This window comes from Salmo trutta, chromosome 22, assembly GCF_901001165.1.
Source record: "Salmo trutta chromosome 22, fSalTru1.1, whole genome shotgun sequence".
NCBI lineage: Eukaryota > Metazoa > Chordata > Actinopteri > Salmoniformes > Salmonidae > Salmo > Salmo trutta.
The window spans coordinates 39,091,530-39,107,259 of NC_042978.1; the positions used below are offsets into that span (position 1 = coordinate 39,091,530).

Here is a 15,730-nt window from a genome sequence, read left to right on the forward strand (position 1 = left end):
ACGCACAAGCAAGCAAACACAGATCATGGCCAGTAACACCACCGCACACATTAACTACAGGCAGAAACTGTACATGCTCACATGAACAGACAAGCACAAGTGTGAACTAACTACAGATCTCAGATCATAATATGACCCATTTCATATCAGGAGGAAAATAATCCTGCAGCAGGAGGATTTTAATAAATATTTTATATTTAGAATCACCGCAAGGGGAACCTGGAAGCACTGTTTGTAGGCTATACAATAACTTAGACTGCAGGTCCACAGAGCGTCACTTCAAATATCCTATGTAGGCTATGTGCAGGCTACACCGCGTCTAGTGTGAATTGTTATGTGGATTATAAGAAATTGACATATTTGTAGGGGGTATATGTATTTTTAATGAGGGGAAATCCTTTTTTTATATCAATTATTTTGTTAAATGTTCAAGGCAATCAATAGGCCGAATAAATTGTTGGTTGCCTCAGTGCCTGTGTGGTCCAAAGGTTACAGCCGCTGACCCCGGCACACATTATGCCAGGATGAGTGAAATCAAATCTCTTCTCCTTCCTTCGTTCCCGTAGTCCCCCAATCAATCCGAATGGTCAAGGCAATGATTGAGTCGAGATCCGTCAGTAGTTCCCGGGCTGCAAGGTCGTCTTTTACTTCCTCCGATACTCTGTGTAGGAACAATGTCGAACAGCGCTTCCGGGTTCCAAGCACTCTCAGCTGCCAACGTGCAGAAATCCACTGCGTAGTCTGCCACACTACGGGAGTCTTGACGTAGCTGGAGCAGCTTGCGAGCAGCCTCTCTCCCGGACAACGGAGAATCAAACACCTTCCGAACTTCCTCCATAAACTCCTCCAGACTGAGGTAGATAGCGGAATGTTGCTCCCACACCGCCGTGGCCCAGGCAAGTGCCCTCCTGGACATCAGCGTTATGATGTACGCTATCCTCGAGCGGTCCGAGGGGAACAAAGAAGGTTGCAGCTCGAAAAATGAGGGAACACTTGCAGAGAAAAGCCCGGCAGGTTCTGGAATCTCCAGCGTACCGCTCCAGAGGAGGTAAGCGGGGTTCTCGGGACACTGGGGTAGGCTGGGAGATTACGGGTGTGACCCGCTGCCCTGTGGGGAATCCGCAGAATTTCTCCAGCAATGTATTGAATGCCTGGTCATGGCATTCTGCCAGGGAATGGAGTCCCTCCATAAGACCTTGAAGTAACTCCTCATGTCTTCCAAGGGTGGCTACTTGCAGGGAGACAGCATTGTCCAGCTGGTCTGCTGGGTGAGTCTGCTGGGTCAGTCATGGCCAGTTTGTACTATCAGGTTTCAGGTATGACAGCGTCAAAGAAAAGTGTATTTCTAGTATAGGGGCAGGCAAACAACAGGTCAAAGGCAGGCAGAGGTCAGTAATCCAGAGAATGGCAGGCAGGGTCAGGGTCAGGGCAGGCAGAACGGTCAAATTTGGGAAGGACTACAAAACAGGAACAAGATCAGACAGGAGCGGTGGTAGGTTTCACAAAACAAAACAAACTGGCAACAGACAAACAGAGAACACAGGTATAAATACACTGTGGATAATGGGGAGGATGGGTGACACCTGGATGGGGGTGGAGACAAGCACAGAGACAGGTGTGACAGTTTCCAAAAGTGTCTGGTGTGTGTCTGGTTATATTTTATTTTATCAAGATCAGGGGTATTATATCTCTGACTGTCCATTTTTAAATGTGAAACTAATCAAGTGTATCGGGGGGTTTGAGTTATTTGTACCAGAAGGGCTTATGCCGTAATCTAACCCACGCTGACACGGTAGAACTATATGTGAAGGTAGTGTTCCTAACCGCTAAACCACCCCAGGTTACGATTTATCAAAATTTGGGCAGCTCATTCGTAACCTCAGGATACACTTCACAATTGTATATCATAGCCTAGTGGAGACCAATATCTATATCGCGTAAGCTATATAAAATGATGGTTGTTTTTGTGTATGGATGCATTTCAAATACATTTTTGTACGTTTGAATTTGCAGTAATAGGACCTACGGCTACCGTTTGAGTGAGCGAGAGAGAATATTATTTGATAACAGGCCTGATCCGAATGATTCGACTGCCCCCGCATGGAGAGAAAGAGAACTGCGAATTTTTAAGGAATCACAAGGCTCATTCATTTCCTGATGTAGCGGGAACATTCTCTGCAAGAAAAGTGTGATCAAGTTAAAACTTGACATCTGTAATTTTCCACTTCCACATGCACTGACTGAGTGTACAGTACTTTCCACAGGGAGCCTTGGCTCTTAAAGATGAGTATGGCCAGAGTCTCCTCTCCAGACGAGTCACGCTGGTTTTGACCCGCCCTGTCCAGCCTGCTGCTCCCTCTCTCTGCTTCTCCACAACAACAATCTACGATTTTATCATGATGATGATGATGATATTCTGGTCAAAGGTTAATGTTCTAGAATAATGTGTGTATCTCAGCAAGGCAAATCAACTCAAAGCAGGAAATCTTCTTCATAGGCGACATTGTCTTTGCAGAGCATATTGTATGTGTTTACACGGCATAAACAATAAGAAGCTGCAAAGTGGTGTTGGAGAGAATAGCTGTCATGCGGTTGGATAAACACACGTTTGAGGCCGTGACGGTGGAACAGTGGAGTGCTAATACAAATCCTGCTGGGAGTGTTTAGTTGCGTCATCAGCATGATACATTTAGGAAATTGCAATACATCAAGTACAGTAGGTGAGCTTTAGGTAACAGCACAGCTGCATCTGGATGGACCAGTAGTACAGACTGCCAACTGTACAGACTCGCACCACACCAATGTAAACAAACAAATGCCACACAGTCAACGTGATATAGTTTTGATTCCCTAACACACACTCAACTATAGAATTCATGATTAACAGATATTTAGAGACTGAACATAGGAAAGAGAGAGAGGGCTATATATAATGAACATTGGAAAGAGAGAGGGCTATATATAATGAACATTGGAAAGAGAGAGAGAGGGCTATATATAATGAACATTGGAAAGAGAGAGAGAGGGCTATATATAATGAACATTGGAAAGAGAGACACATCTACACACAAACAGAAGATGGGAAAAAGTATACAGAAAGGGGTTAGAAAGTCATGCCATGCAGACAACTTTGGATTGACAGCGTAAGAGGGAGAAATACAGTACATGGGGGGGGTTAGAACAAAAAAGAATGCATAACAAGCACTGCATGCTATCTCTAATGAATGGCAGCTCATCATGCACTAAACTGAAGGTGAGAAAAGCTATAGAAGCACATGAGAGAAAGATGAAGTGAATGTGACAGAAAGCCAAAGAAAAAGACAGAGAGAAAGATAGAGAGACAGAGAGAAAAAGAAAGAAAGAGACGGTGTTCTATCCTTGTTCTGACCTGTGAGTGTGGCTGGAAGTATGGAGTCTCTTGATGACTTCCTCGCTGAAGTCAAAGTGGACCCTGCTTCTGTGACAGGGCGAACACCGATACATAGCACCAACACCCCAGCTACCCAGCACCATCAAACACACATCAACTCACACACACACACACACACACACACACACACACACACACACACACACACACACACACACACACACACACACACACACACACACACACACACAAACTGTCTAAACAGACCAACTTCCACTATCATAAATGCAACATTCAAGGATACATCAAACACACAACAGCAGCAACAACAACCATCCAACATCCCTTGCAAGTCGCGACTTTCTCTCTCTCTCTCTCTCTCTCTCTCTCTCTCTCTCTCTCTCTCTCTCCCTCTCACACTCTCTTTCACACGCCCTTTCACACTTTGTGTGTCCAGTGAGAGCTGTGCTGTGTGGTTGTCCCAGTCCCAGCCTGCACTTCCTTCCCCTGGTGTGTGAGGAGATGTGGTCTCTCTGAGCCACCACCGGCAGCGCACTAAGACCTGGAGCAGACTCACTGGAATGGACTCACTACTGTCACTAGGATAGAGGGGGAATAAAGGCATGTATCTACTGTGTTCCTGTGAAATACATGTAGCTATATAAATGTGTAATACATGTAGCTATATAAATGTGTAATACATGTAGCTATATAAATGTGTAATACATGTAGCTATATAAATGTATAATACATGTAGCTATATAAATGTGTAATACATGTAGCTATATAAATGTGTAATACATGTAGCTATATAAATGTGTAATACATGTAGCTATATAAATGTGTAATACATGTAGCTATATAAATGTGTAACACATGTAGCTATATAAATGTGTAATACATGTAGCTATATAAATGTATAATACATGTAGCTATATAAATGTGTAATACATGTAGCTATATAAATGTGTAACACATGTAGCTATAAAAATGTGTAATACATGTAGCTATATAAATGTGTAATACATGTAGCTATATAAATGTGTAATACATGTAGCTATATAAATGTATAATACATGTAGCTATATAAATGTGTAACACATGTAGCTATATAAATGTGTAATACATGTAGCTATATAAATGTGTAACACATGTATCTATATAAATGTGTAATACATGTAGCTATATACATGTGTAATACATGTCCACATTGCCACAAAGGTCTAAAGAGCATAATATCCATTACTAGACATGATCTGCAATACACAACTACTACACATATGTGGTAGATACATAGGAAACACACAAGCATACATAGCCATGCGACAGCAACAACATATCTACAGCACAGCACATCTCTGAAGAGAATATGTCTAGACCTGTAATCCATACATCTAGCCTGCTAATGTCTAGACCTGTAATCCATACATCTAGCCTGCTAATGTCTAGACCTGTAATCCATACATCTAGCCTGCTAATGTCTAGACCTGTAATCCATACATCTAGCCTGCTAATGTCTAGACCTGTAATCCATACATCTAGTCTGCTAATGTCTAGACCTGTAATCCATACATCTAGCCTGCTGATTTCTAGACCTGTAATCCATACATCTAGCCTGCTAATGTCTTGACCTATAATCCATACACCTAGCCTGCTACACATAGTTAATGCATGCTGTTTCCTGCCTTTCACTACATGCTTAGGTTATTATGCATGAACTATGCCATCAAAGTATTCACCAGGACATGTCTTTCTGGGTGTAATGGTATACTACCATACTGTATATGCCCCGGCCATCAGTACTACATCAGTACTATCAGTTCAAGTGTGCATTTCAGTACATGCTTATGCATTAACTATGCAATCAATATACCTTAACAGCCCCATTGTGAGTCTCTGTGTGTCAGTGTGGCAGAGGAAGGGGCAGCTGGCATCAGACAGCGGGGCATTTTTCCTGGTATGTAGGAGGGGATTCCTGGTTTATGCCCTTCACCCTGGTAATACAAGCCTGTTTCAATCAAACAGTAAACTAGGAAGGCTATTGAAACAAGATCCAGAATCTATGTTTATGGATGGTGGCCACTATGCACGGTATGCCTTTAATACAATGTTCAACTGGGTGTTCACATGGAATGGAGCTGTTAGAGAGAGAGAGAGAAAGAGAGTGAGAACGAGAGAGAGAGAGAGAGAGAGAGAGAAAGAGACATGTTTACTGTTCATTTTGTTATTGTTGATTTCACTTTTGTTTATTATCTATTTCAGTTGCTTTGACAATGTAAACATATGTTTCCCATGATAAGAAAGCCCTTAAATTGTAAATTGCATTGAGAGAGAGAGAGAGGGTGAGAGTGAGAGAGACAGAAAGGGGGTGAGATAGAGAGAAAGGGGGTGAGATAGAGAGAGACAGAGAGAGAGAGAGAGAGGGGGGGGTGATACTTTTCGTGGCTGTTTATTTACCACCACAGACAGATGCTGGCACTAAGACAGCACTCAGTCAGCTGTATAAGGAAATAAGCAAACCGGAAACCACTCACCCAGAGGCGGCTCTCCTAGTGGCTGGAGACTTTAATGCAGGGAAACTTAAATCAGTTCTACCAAATGTCCATCAACACGTTAAATGTGCAACCAGAGGGAAAACAATTCTAGATCACCTGTACTCCACACACAGAGACGCATACAAAGCTCTCCCTCGCCCTCCATTTGGTAAATCCGACCACAACTCTATCCTCCTGATTCCTGCTTACAAGCAAAAATGAAAGCAGGAAGCACCAGTGACTCAGTCTATAAAAAAGTGGTCAGATGAAGCAGATGCTAAACTACAGGACTGTTTTGCTATCACAGACTGGAACATGTTCCGGGATTCTTCCGATGGCATTGAGGAGTACACCACATCAGTCACTGGCTTTATCAATAAGTGCATCGAGGACGTCGTCCCCACAGTGACTGTACGTACATACCCTAACCAGAAGCCATGGATTACAGGCAACATTCGCACTGAGCTAAAGGGTAGAGCTGCCGCTTTCAAGGTGCGGGACTCTAACCCGGAAGCATACAAGAAATCCTGCTATGCCCTGCGACGAATCATCAATCAGGCAAAGTGTCAATACAGGACTAAGATTGAATCATACTACACCGGCCCCGACGCTCAGCTTATGTGGCAGGGCTTGCAAACTATTACTGACTACAAAGGGAAGCACAGCCGTGAGCTGCCCAGTGACACGAGCCAACCAGATGAGCTAAATCACTTCTCTGCTCGCTTTGAGGCAAGCAACAAGCTGTTCCGGACGACTGTGTGACTCACGCTCTCCGTAGCCGACGTGAGTAAGACCTTTAAACAGGTCAACATACACAAGGCTGCGGGGCCAGACGGATTACCAGGACGTGTGCTCCGGGCATGTGCTGACCAACTGGCAGGTGTCTTCACTGACATTTTCAACATGTCCCTGATTAAGTCTGTAATACCAACATGTTTCAAGCAGACCACCATAGTCCCTGTGCCTTTGAACACAAAGGCAACCTTCCTAAATGACTACAGACCCGTAGCACTCACATCTGTAGCCATGAAGTGCTTTGAAAGGTTGGTAATGGCTCACATCAACACCATTATCCCAGAAACCCTAGACCCACTCCAATTTGCATACCGCCCAAACAGATCCACAGATGATGCAATCTCTATTGCACTCCACACTGCCCTTTCCCACCTGGACAAAAGGAACACTTATGTGAGAATGCTATTCATTGACTACAGCTCAGCGTTCAACACCATAGTGCCCTCAAAGCTCATCATTAACCTGTTAGGGCTAGGGGGCAGTATTTACACGGCCGGATAAAAAACGTACCCGATTTAATCTGGTTACTACTTCTGCCCAGTAACTAGAATATGCATATAATTATTGGCTTTGGATAGAAAACACCCTAAAGTTTCTAAAACTGTTTGAATCGTGTCTGTGAGTATAACAGAACTCATATGGCAGGCAAAAACCTGAGAAGATTTCATGCAGGAAGTGGCCTGTCTGACAAGGACTCGTTCTTCTTGTCTCTGTTTATTGAAGAGTGAGGATCTTAGCTGTAACGTGACACTTCCTACGGCTCCCATAGGCTCTCAGAGCCCGGGAAAAAGCTGAACGATATCAAGGCAGCCTCTGGCTGAAACACATTATCGCCTTTGCCAAGTGGCCGATCAGAGGACAAAGGAATTAGGCGCGTGCCCGAGTCGACCCCGTGCTGTATTTTCTTTCGGCTGTTTACCTAATTGCAGATTCCCGGTCGGAATATTATTGCTTTTTTACGAGAAAAATGGCATAAAAATTGATTTTAAACAGCGGTTGACATGCTTCGAATACCAACATTTGTTATTGAAGTAGAAGTCCTGGGAGTGCATTCTGACAAAGAACAGGAAAGGTAATCAAACTTTTCTAATAGTAAATCAGAGGTTGGTGAAGGCTAAACTTGCTGGGTGTCTAAATAGCTAGCCCTGTGATGCCGGGCTATCTACTGAGAATATTGTAAAATGTGCTTTCACCGAAAAGCTATTTTAAAATCGGACATATCGAGTGCATAGAGGAGTTCTGTATCTATAATTCTTAAAATAATTGTTATGCTTTTTGTGAACGTTTATCGTGAGTAATTTAGTAAATTCACCGGATGTTTGCGGGGGGTATGCTAGTTCTGAACGTCACATGCTAATGTAAAAAGCTGGTTTTTGATATAAATATGAACTTGATTGAACAAAACATGCATGTATTGTATAACATAATGTCCTAGGTGTGTCATCTGATGAAGATCATCAAAGGTTAGTGCTGCATTTAGCTGTCTTCTGGGTTTTTGTGACATTATATGCTAGTTTGAAAAATGGGTGTCTGATTATTTCTGGCTGGGTACTCTGCTGACATAATCTAATGTTTTGCTTTTGTTGTAAAGCCTTTTTGAAATCGGACAGTGTGGTTAGATTAACGAGAGTCTTGTCTTTAAATAGCTGTAAAATAGTCATATGTTTGAGAAATTGAAGTAATAGCATTTCTAAGGTATTTGAAAATCGCGCCACAGGATTCAACTGGCTGTTACGTAGGTGGGACGATTTGGTGCCACCTGCCCTAGAGAGGCTAAGCTAAGGATCCTGGGACTAAACACCTCCCTCTGCAACTGGATCCTGGACTTCCTGACGGGCCGCCCCCAGGTGGTGAGGGTAGGTAGCAATACATCTGCCACGCTGATCCTCAACACTGGAGCTCCCTAGGGGTGCATGCTCAGTCCCCTCCTGTACTCCCTGTTCACCCATGACTGCATAACCAGGGATGACTCCAACACCATCATTAAGTTTGCAGACGACACAACAGTGGTAGGCCTGATCACTGACAACGACAAGACAGCCTATAGGGAGGAAGTCAGAGACCTGGCCGGGTGGTGCCAGAATAACAACCTATCCCTCAATGTAATCAAGACTAAGGAGATGATTGTGGACTACAGGAAAAGGAGGAACGAGCACGCCTCCATTCTCATCGACGGGGCAGTAGTGGAGCAGGTTGAGAGCTTCAAGTTCCTTGGTGTCCACATCAACAACAAACTAGAATGGTCCAAACACACCAAGACAGTCGTGAAGAGGGCACAACAAAGCCTATTCCCCCTCAGGAAACTAAAAAGATTTGGCATGGGTCCTGTGATCCTCAAAAGGTTCTACAGCTGCAACATCGAGAGCATCCTGACTGGTTGCATCACTGCCTGGTACGGCAATTGCTCAGCCTCTGACCGCAAGGCACTACAGAGGGTAGTGCGTACGGCCCAGTACATCACTGGGGCTAAGCTGCCTGCCATCCAGGACCTCTACACCAGGCGGTGTCAGAGGAAGGCCCTAAAATTGTCAGACCCTAGCCACCCCAGTCATAGACTGTTCTCTCTACTACTGCATGGCAAGCGGTACCGGAGTGCCAAGTCTAGGACAAAAAGGCTTCTCAACAGTTTTTACCCCCAAGCCATAAGACTCCTGAACAAGTAATCAAATGGCTACCCAGACTATTTGCATTGTGTTCCCCCCAACCCCTCTTTTTACGCTGCTGCTACTCTCTATTTATCATATATGCATAGTCACTTTAACTGTACATTCATGTACATACTACCTCAATTGGGCCGACCAACCAGTGCTCCCGCACATTGGCTAACCGGACTATCTGCAGTGTGTCCCACACACCACCCGTCAACCCCTCTTTTACGCTACTGCTACTCTCTGTTTATGATATATGCATAGTCACTTTAACTGTACATTCATGTACATACTACCTCAATTGGGCCGACCAACCAGTTCTCCCGCACATTGACTAACCGGGCTATCTGCATTGTGTCCCGCCACCCGCTACCCACCACCCGCCAACCCCTCTTTTACGCTACTGCTACTCTCTGTTCATCATATATGCATAGTCACTTTAACCATATCTACATGTACGTACTACCTCAATCAGCCTGACTAACCGGTGTCTGTATGTAGCCTCGCTACTTTTATAGCCTCGCTACTGTATATAGCCTGTCTTTTTACTGTTGTTTAATTTCTTTACCTACCTACTGTTCACCTAATACATTTTTTTGCACTTTTGGTTAGAGTCTGTAAGTAAGCATTTCACTGTAAGGTCTACACCTGTTGTATTCAGCACACAAGACAAATAAACTTTGATTTGATAGAGTGACAGAGAGAGTGAAAGACAGAGGGGGTGAGATAGAGAGACAGAGAGAGAGACAGAGACTGGGTGAGATAGAGAGAGAGAGAGAGAGAGAGAGAGAGAGAGAGAGAGAGAGACGGGGGGTAAAATCGAGAGAGAGACAGAGACGGGGTAAGATAGAGACAGAGAGCGAGACAGAGAGAGAGAGAGACACAGGGGTGAGGTAGAGAGAGAGAGAGAGGGTGAGATAGAGAGACAGAGAGGGGGTGAGAAAGAGGGAGATAGAGGGGGTGAGATAGAGAAACAGAGAGAGAGAGACTGTATATATATATAATATATATATTATATATATATACAATGTATATACTGTATATAAACTGTATATACTGTATATATATACACTGTATATATACATAATATGACATTTGTACTGTCTTTATTATTTTGAAACTTCTGTGAGTGTAATGTTCTGTTCATTTTTAATGTTTATTTCACTTTTGTGTATTATCTACTTCACTTGCTTTGGCAATGTTAACATATGTTTCCCATGCCAATAAAGCCCCTTGAATTTAATTGAATTGAGAGAGAGAGACAGAGAGTGGGTGAGATAGAGAGAGAGATAGAGATAGAGACAGAGGGGGGATGAAATCGAGAGACAGAGAAAGACAGAGACAGAGAGGGGGTAAGATAGAGATAGAGAGCGAGACAGAGAGAGAGACAGAGAGGGAGAGACAGAGAGAGAGAGGGTGATCTCCAAGGCAGCAGTGCCCGCCTTCGCCCGGACTCTAAAGGACATCGCTCTCAAACGCAGCCCGAACACTTCACACAGGAGCAACAGATCAATAGACACCCGCCCAGACCAGCGAGACACTCTCATTGAAATACTCTCCTGTGTCCTCAGATTAATGCAGATTAATTAGATATGCATTGTTTTTTTTCTGTATATATGAATTACAAATCAGCCTTTACTTAAATCATACATGCAAACACAGCATCATTCAAATAATGGAGTTTGATATGACTGAAAAAGAATGTCTCAGAGATTCATACCTGAACCACACCTTTATTTACCAAGGAAGAGTACATGATCAGTGAATATATTCAATGTACAGGCTACAATGTGGGAATCTCATGCGTGGTAATAACTACAGTGCATGTGTATAGGACTTGCATTCTTGACACAATAAAGTTATTATATTCTACTCTATCCATAGGCTTCATTAATGCCATTCAGACTTGAAGTTGATACAACAACTCTGATAGTTGAGGTTCATAGATTGGTTCTGAACTAATATTCATACCAAATGTTTTAGGGTCCATACACAGATCGGCTACATACTGTAGCTAGCTACACATCCATAGGCATACAGTTCTTTTTATCCTCCACTACACAATAAGCAAGTAAATAGTTAGCTAGCTATGTTACTTCAGCTGCATTGCAAGGCATGCTTACACAATTGTACATTCAATTTGCAGTAAATGCTTTAGTTAGCTAGATTCTTTACATCCACTGTTTCACAAGATGACAGCCTGGTTTGCTGGTTTTCTCAGGAGTCCCTAAAACATTAAACAACACAAATTACAAATTCATTCTTCTGTCATAACACTAGCAAGCTAACTTGCTAAATAGCGATTTTCACGAATTAACTTTCTGACAAAATAATATGCACAAACGTTTGTCTCTACATTAACTAAGCCTTCCCTGTAGCTCAGTTGGTAGAGCATGGTGTTTGCAACACCAGGGTTGTGGGTTTGATTCCCACAGGGGGCCAGCACAGAAAAAATAAAATGTCTGAAATTGTATGAAATGTATGCATTCGCTACTGTAAGTCGCTCTGGATAAGAGCGTCTGCTAAATGACAACAACAAAAAAATTATTCCTCTCAATCGTAAATTTTTTGCTTTACTCGTTATGACATTATAACTACTTACATTTGGTTCCACCGTAATGTTTTGTCAGCCATCTTCACGCAGGGACAGGTGGCTTGCGTCAAATTCGTCAATGGAACCACTCGATATGATTGGTCATATAAAAACCTTGGGACCCAAATGCATAATGAGAGCTCTAACTCCCCCTTGTGGTGGTCTGGATCAATGAAGCCGTGATGCTGGGTATCTCTAAGTCCCACGGTACAAGCTTGCAACTTTTAAAGGAGGAACCCCTATATATCCCCCCAGTAGAATTCCCATACTTTAATGAAGACAACTTCTCCATCCTGGAGTGGGAAATCAATCATTTACAGGCCCAGGGACATGTACTAGTCTGTGGCGACCTAAATGCCAGAACCTGACACCCTCAGCACACAGGGGGACAAACACCTGCCTGGAGGTGACAGCATTCCCTCCCCCATATGCCCCCCCTAGACACAACCATGACAACATAACCAACAAAAACGGGTCACAACTCCTGCAGCTCTGTCACACTCTGGGTATGTACATAGTCAATGGTAGGCTTCGAGGGGACTCCTATGGTAGGTACAACTATAGCTCATCTCTTGGCAGTAGTACTGTAGACACCTTTATCACTGACCTCAACCCAGAGACTCTCAGAGCATTCACAGTCAGCCCACTGACACCCCTATCAGACCACAGAAAAATCACACTCTACTTGAACAGAGCAAAACTCAATCATAAGGCATCAAAGCCAAAGGAACTGAGTAATATTAAGAAATGCTATAGATGGATTGAATGTAGTGTGGAAACCTACCAAAAAACAATTAGGCAACAAAAAATGTAATCCCTTTTAGACAACTTCCTGGACAAAACATTCCACTGTAATAGTGAAGGTGTAACCTTGGCAGTAGAAAATCTTAACAGTATATTTGACCTCTCAGCTTCCCTATCAAATCAAAAAATCTCAAATAGAAAACTGAAGAAAATGAACAACAATGACAAATGGTTTGATGAAGAATGCAAAAGTCATTTTTTTTTTTGAGAAACCTAAAACAATACAGAAATACGGAAAAAGAAGGAACAGCACGTCAGAAATCAGCTCAATGTAATTGAAGAATCCATAGACTCTAACCACTTCTGGGAAAATTGGAAAACACTAAACAAACAACAACACAAAGAAATCTATCCAAAATGGAAATGTATGGGTAAACCACTCCAATCTTTTTTCAATCTATAACAAAGAACAAACAGCAAAAACATATACATGATGAAATACTAATCTTAGAATCAACTATTAAAGACTACCAGAACCCACTGGATTCTCCAATTACCTTGAATGAACTACAGGACAAAATAAAAACCCTCCAACCCAAAAAGGCCTGTGGTGTTGATGGTATCCTCAATGAAATTATCAAATATACAGACAACAAATTCCAATTTGCTTTACTAAAACTCTTTAACATCATTCTTAGCTCTGGCATCTTCCCCAATATTGGAGACAAATTTGACCCCAATAACAACCGTGGGATATGCGTATACAGCAACCTTGGGAAAATCCTCTGCATTATCATTAAAAACAGACTCGTACATTTCCTCAGTGAAAACATACGATATTATAAAATCCATGTACACAAACAACAAGTGTGCGGTTAGAATAGGCAAAAAACACACACATTTCTTCCCACAGGGCCGTGGGGTGAAACAGGGATGCATCTTAAGCCCACCCTCTTCAACATATATATCAACGAATTGGCGAGGGCACAAGAAAAGTCTGCAGCACCCGGCCTCACCCTGCTAGAATCTGAAGTCAAATGTCTACTGTTTGCTGATGATCTGGTGCTTCTGTCACCAACCAAGGAGGGCCTACAGCAGCACCTAGATCTTCTGCACAGATTCTCCGAGACCTGGGCCCTGACAGTATATCTCAGTAAGACCAAAATAATGGTGTTCCAAAAAAGGTCCAGTCGCCAGGACCACAAATACAAATTCCATCTAGACACCGTTGCCCAAGAGCACACAAAAAACTATACATACCTTGGTCTAAACATCAGCGCCACAGGTAACTTCCACAAAGATGTGAACGATTCGCCATACCAATTAGGATCTGGCTAAAAATACTTGAATCAGTTATAGAACCCATTGCCCTTTATGGTTGTGAGGTTTGGGGTCCGCTCACCAAACAAGAATTCACAAAATGGGATAAACACCAAATTGAGACTCTAAATGAGGAATTCTGCAAAAATATCCTCTGTGTACAAGGTAAAACACCAAATAATGCATGCAGAGCAGAATTAGGCCGAATCCCGCTAATGATCAAAATCCAGAAAGGAGCCGTTAAATTCTACAACCATCTAAAAGGAAGCGATTCCCAAACCTTCCATAACAAAGCCATCACCTACAGAGAGATGAACCTGGAGAAGAGTTCTCTAAGCAAGCTGGTCCTGGGGCTCTGTTCATAAACACAAACTGACCCCACAGAGCCCCAGGATAGCAACACAATTAGACACAACCAAATCATGAGAAAACAAAAAAGATAATTACTTGACACATTGTAAAGAATTAACAAAAAAACTGAGCAAACTAGAATGCTATTTGGCCCTAAACAGAGAGTACACAGTGGCAGAATACCTGACCACTGTGACTGACCCAAACTTAAGAAAAGCTTTGACTATGTACAGACTCAGTGAGGATAGCCTTGCTATTGAGAAAGGCCGCCGTAGGCAGACCTGGCTCTCAAGAGAAGACAGGCTATGTGCACACTGCCGTCAAAATGAGGTGGAAACTGAGCTGCACTTCCTAACCTCCTGCCAAATGTATGACCATATAAAAGACACATATTTCCCTCAGATTACACAGACCCACAAAGAATTCGCAAACAAACCCAATTTTGATAAACTCCCATATGTATTGGGTGAACTACCACAGTGTGCCACCACAGCAGCAAGATTTGTGACCTGTTGCCACAAAAAAAGGGCAACCAGTGAAGAACAAACACCATTGTAAATACAACCCATATTTATGTTTATTTACTTACCCTTTTGTACTTTACTATTTGCAAATCGTTACAACACTGTATATAGACATAATATGACATTTAAAGTGTCTTTATTATTTTAGAACTTCTGTGAGTGTAATGTTTACTCTTAATTTGTGTTGTTAATTTCATTTTTGTTTATTATCTACTTCACTTGCTTTGGCAATGTTAACACGTTTCCCATGCCAATAAAACCATTGAATTCAATTGAATTAAATGTGTATTTGGTATTTTATTAGGATCCCCATTAGCTGATGCAAAAGCAGCAGCTACTCTTCCTGGGGTCCACACAAAACATGAAACATAATACAGAATGACATAATACAGAACATCAATAGACTAGAGCAGCTCAAGGACAGAACTACATATATTTTTTAAAAAGGAACACGTAGCCTTCATATCAATGCATACACACAAACTATCCAGGTCAAATAGGGGAGAGGTGTTGTGCCGTGAGGTGTTGCTTTATCTGTTTTTTGAAACCAGGTTTGCTGTTTATTTGAGCAATAAGAGATGGAAGGAAGTTCCATGCAAATAGGGCTCTAAATAATACTGTACACTTTCTTGAATTTGTTATTCTTGTTATTCTTGAATAATGTTTCTTATAAAAAGAAGAAGTGATGCAGTAAGTCTCTCCTCAACTCTTAGCCAAGAGAGACTGGCATGCATAGTATTTATATCAGCCCTCTGATTACAATTAAGAGCAAAACGTGCCACTCTGTTTTGGGCCAGCTGCAGCTTAACTAGGTCTTTCCTTGCAGCACTGGACCACACGACTGGACAATA

At 42.4% G+C, this 15,730-nt stretch overlaps 1 protein-coding gene across 5 annotated transcripts in view; it reads right to left on the reverse strand.

Annotated features, from left to right (window-relative positions):
• Positions 1 to 15,730, reverse strand: part of pde4ba (phosphodiesterase 4B, cAMP-specific a) — a 338,452-nt gene that overhangs the window by 120,377 nt on the left and 202,345 nt on the right. Inside the window, exon 1 of one of the 5 annotated variants that reach the window (XM_029707946.1) lies at positions 3,389 to 3,926. The exons of the other annotated variants lie outside the window; for them this stretch is intronic. Coding sequence (XP_029563806.1) covers positions 3,389 to 3,513 — 125 coding nt within the window. The 5' untranslated portion in view covers positions 3,514 to 3,926. Of the gene's footprint in view, positions 1 to 3,388; positions 3,927 to 15,730 lie in introns of those variants that run through there. 5 annotated transcript variants of the gene reach the window in all.